At 45.3% G+C, this 3,607-nt stretch overlaps 1 protein-coding gene across 1 annotated transcript in view; it reads left to right on the top strand.

Annotated features, from left to right (window-relative positions):
- The window catches only part of TLDC2 (TBC/LysM-associated domain containing 2), a 15,329-nt gene extending 13,432 nt beyond the window's left edge, over positions 1-1,897 (top strand). The window contains exon 7 of the mRNA XM_006144104.3: positions 1,450-1,897. Coding sequence (XP_006144166.1) covers positions 1,450-1,585 — 136 coding nt within the window. The 3' untranslated portion in view covers positions 1,586-1,897. The remainder of the gene's footprint in view (positions 1-1,449) is intronic.
- The last annotated feature ends 1,710 nt before the right edge of the window (positions 1,898-3,607 follow it).

Below are 3,607 nucleotides of genomic sequence, written 5' to 3' on the forward strand. Positions count from 1 at the left end.
GCAACTGCTGGGTTAGGTTGCCTGGACAATAGGGGAGGCGGGTGGCTAACTTCCGGGCCCAGTCCCCCAGCTGACTTCTCCACCCCACTCTGGGCCAACATGGAGGGGAAAGGGTGCATGAACTCTCCCCACAGTGCTTACAGCTGGTGCCAGCTGTGTCTGAGTTTATGAATCTTTGGGAGGAGAGGCTTGAGTCAGGAGATGGGCAGGCCTCAGACTTCCCAGGTGGCCCTGTAATCCTAGCGGGTAAGCTCAGTGGAGGAGGGAAGTGACTGCCCAGAACTCAGCGTGTGTGTGTGTGTGTGTGTGTGTGTGTGTGTGTGTGTGCAGACAGGAGTGGGTTAAGGGGAAAAATTGGTTTTGCCCCTGGCCTGACCTTCACCTTCAGTCCCAGGGTGAGGAGGAAAGCATGGTGGATCAGTACCAGTCAGCTCCTTGCTCTCCTGCTGCCTGAAAAGCCTTCATCAAGATGGAGCATGGCGGGACCAGCAGATGGCATAATAGTTACATCACTTGGACTCCCACACAGTCAACCACGGCTTAAGACCCAGACCCGGTGCCTTAAAACTCATGCCAGGCACGTGTGCATTCATGCCCAAGGGAAGACAGGAGGAGAAAGGATTGCAACGTGGCCATCCCCCATGGGAAGGTGATTTCTCCCTTTCTGTCTCTCTGTCTCTCCAGGGAGCTCACACGCCCTATAGTAAAGATCTCTCTTTAAAAAAAAAAAGATGAGCATGATACAGAACACATCATCAGTCATTGCTGATTTGTGGTAATTCACTTTCTGGCTCTAGCCTGAGTTTTCTGTCAAATGAGAGAATTAGAATGAATGCCTCCCTAAGTGTTTTGGACTCTCAGAGTCCACACTCATGATATTTGCTCTTTTGGCCAAGCATTGCCACCTTAAAAATACTCCACTTGTTATTATTATTATTATAAATGTTTTGGCCATAGGGCACATGCACTTGCCAGAAAGAGACAGTGTCAGGGAAAATGAGAAATCACTCTCCAGGGGGATGGCCATGCCACATTATGCCACATTCCCTTTTCCTCCATTCCCTCTCTGGGATCTTGGGCACGTATACACATGCACCTGGCATGAGTTTCAAGCCACCAGGTATAGGACTCGAACCATGGACAACCAGCGATGTAACTACTATGCCATCTACTGACCCCATACTCCACATATTATAAAACTGGGATGAGATGATAGTGACACCACTGTATATATTAATTAAAATAATTGAACTATTAAAAAGAGGAAAACTCTTAACCTCACAGTGAACAGTATGGTAAGTCCCCAGCAACTCAGGATAAATTGGCTTAAGGGAAGATAAAACGCTGACAAAACTAGGCTGTGTCCATGTGGTGAGGGGCTGCTGATGGTGGCTCCCTAGGCCTCAGTGTACAGGATAAGCTGTGACAAGATTCTCCCCTTCTCTCCAGTGGCCAGTTTGGACTGTGGCTGGACGGAGACTTGTATCATGGAGGGAGCCAGCCCTGCGCGACCTTCAACAACGAGGTCCTGGCCCGGCAGGAGCAGTTCTGCATCCAGGAGGTGGAGGCCTGGGTTCTAAGCTGATGGCCCTATGGTGGGCGGCTTCCTGCGGCTAAAATCCCATGCTCAGACATGCTCATGGACGCTGTCGAGGCCTTTCTTAAACAGGGCAGCCCATGCTCTCTGTCCGAAGCCTGGGTGGTAGTTGCCCTCATGTGTACCTACGTGGCCTGGGGCCCCAAGACAGGGATGCAGCGGGTATTGCTCTCCTGCAGAGCTGACTCTGGAGGAGTGAAAGATACTTAGGCCTGACCTAGACAGCACCAGGCCTCTTATGGAAAGGACCTTTTCAGAAATCCTACAACGAATACATTAGGTTGCCAGGAAAGTCCTTTGTTTTTTTTTTTTTTTTTAGGTTTTTCTATGCTGAAATATGTAATATGTCATGACTTTCCCAGTGACCCAATATATTTATTGGAGGGAACTAAAAAACATTAAAAAAATTAAAAGTGGGGCCAGCAGGTGGCATGGTGGTTGAGGTGCTGGACTCCTGGATTCCCACATGGCTGGCCATGGTTTGAGTACTGGACCTACTGGCTTGCTTTTTCATTCTCCCTCTCTGTCTGTCTCTGATCAAAATAAATATGGAGATTGAAGCACTGGATCCCACACAGCCAACTTGGTAGTTTGAATTCCAGACTTGGCAGCTTGAAAAACATGCTGGGCACATGTAAGTGCATGCCCACAATCCAGAGAGGAGGATGGAGAAGGGATTGCAACGTGGTCATTCCCCTAGAGGATGATTTCTCACTTTGCTCTGTCTCTCTCTGGTGAACGCCTGAGCCCTACAACAAAAGTCTATGGGATTCTGCATGGCAAAAGACACAGTAATTAGTGTGAATAGACAGCCCTCAGAATGGGAAAATATTTTTGTAAACTATGCGTCAGATAAGGGACTGATAACCAGAATTCACAAGGAACTCAAGCAGCTGTTCCGAAAAAAGACAATCGATCCTATTAAAAGATGGGAGAATTAGTTGAAAAAACCACTCTCTGAAGATGACATAAGAATAGCTAAAAGGCATATGGAAAAATGCTCAATATCCCTCATTGTAAGGGAAATGCAGATCAAAACAACAATGAGATACCACCTAACCCCAATCAGAATGACTAAGATTAATAAAAGGAAAAGTGCTTGCACATCGGTGTATATTGCGGCACTATTCACAATTGCTAAGACATGGAAACAACCCAAATGCCCATGAAGAGATAAATGGATAGAAAAACTGTGGCACATATACTCAATGGAATATTTTTTAAAGAATTACTTTATTTAATTTTATTTGTTTATTTTAATTTGACCAGAGAGGGACAGCACACATGTGCGAAAGAGAGAGAGAACAAGCCTCCAGGTCCAAGACTCGAGCCATTGTCAGCCATGTGGGAGTCCAGCATTCTTAACCACCACGCCACCTGCCAGCCCCTCAATGGAATACTATTCAGCCATAAAAAAAAAAACAACAACAAAATCCTGGCTTTCGATAGGAAGTGGATGAATATGGAAGATTTACTGCTGAGTGAAGCAAGCCAGGCTATGAAGGAGAGACATTGTATGTCCCCACTTAATATACACCGAGTGTCCGCACTCTATGACTGAAACTAACTGACTAAAGGATACAGAAACACAGTATATAGATGTAAATACCAGATATAGTGTATCTGAAGGAAGAGGGTCGGAGGAAGGACATTTAGAAGAAAAATGGGGAGGGAAAGCATTGATGGCACAGTGAGATGTGGTATTGTCTGTTGAAGATATTTTGTAGTTTTATCAACTGTACTAGGGAGGAATGCTTGCTTGTTGAAATATCCATTTTGTGAGACAAATAATAATGTGATTGAATGTATAAAAGAAAATGAGATAAAGAGAAAAAAATGTAAAAAACAAAGTCTATGGGAATAAAAGGGATTCTACTGCGTATGCTTTAGAAGATTTGTATGTATGTATGTATATATTTTTTACCATAGGGCACATGTACTCGCCAGAGAGAGACAGAGAGAGGGAAAGTGAGAAATCACCCCTCAGGGATGACGCAGACCCTTCTCTTG

This window comes from Tupaia chinensis, unplaced genomic scaffold, assembly GCF_000334495.1.
Source record: "Tupaia chinensis unplaced genomic scaffold, TupChi_1.0 Scaffold000115_1, whole genome shotgun sequence".
Taxonomy (NCBI): Eukaryota; Metazoa; Chordata; class Mammalia; order Scandentia; family Tupaiidae; genus Tupaia; species Tupaia belangeri.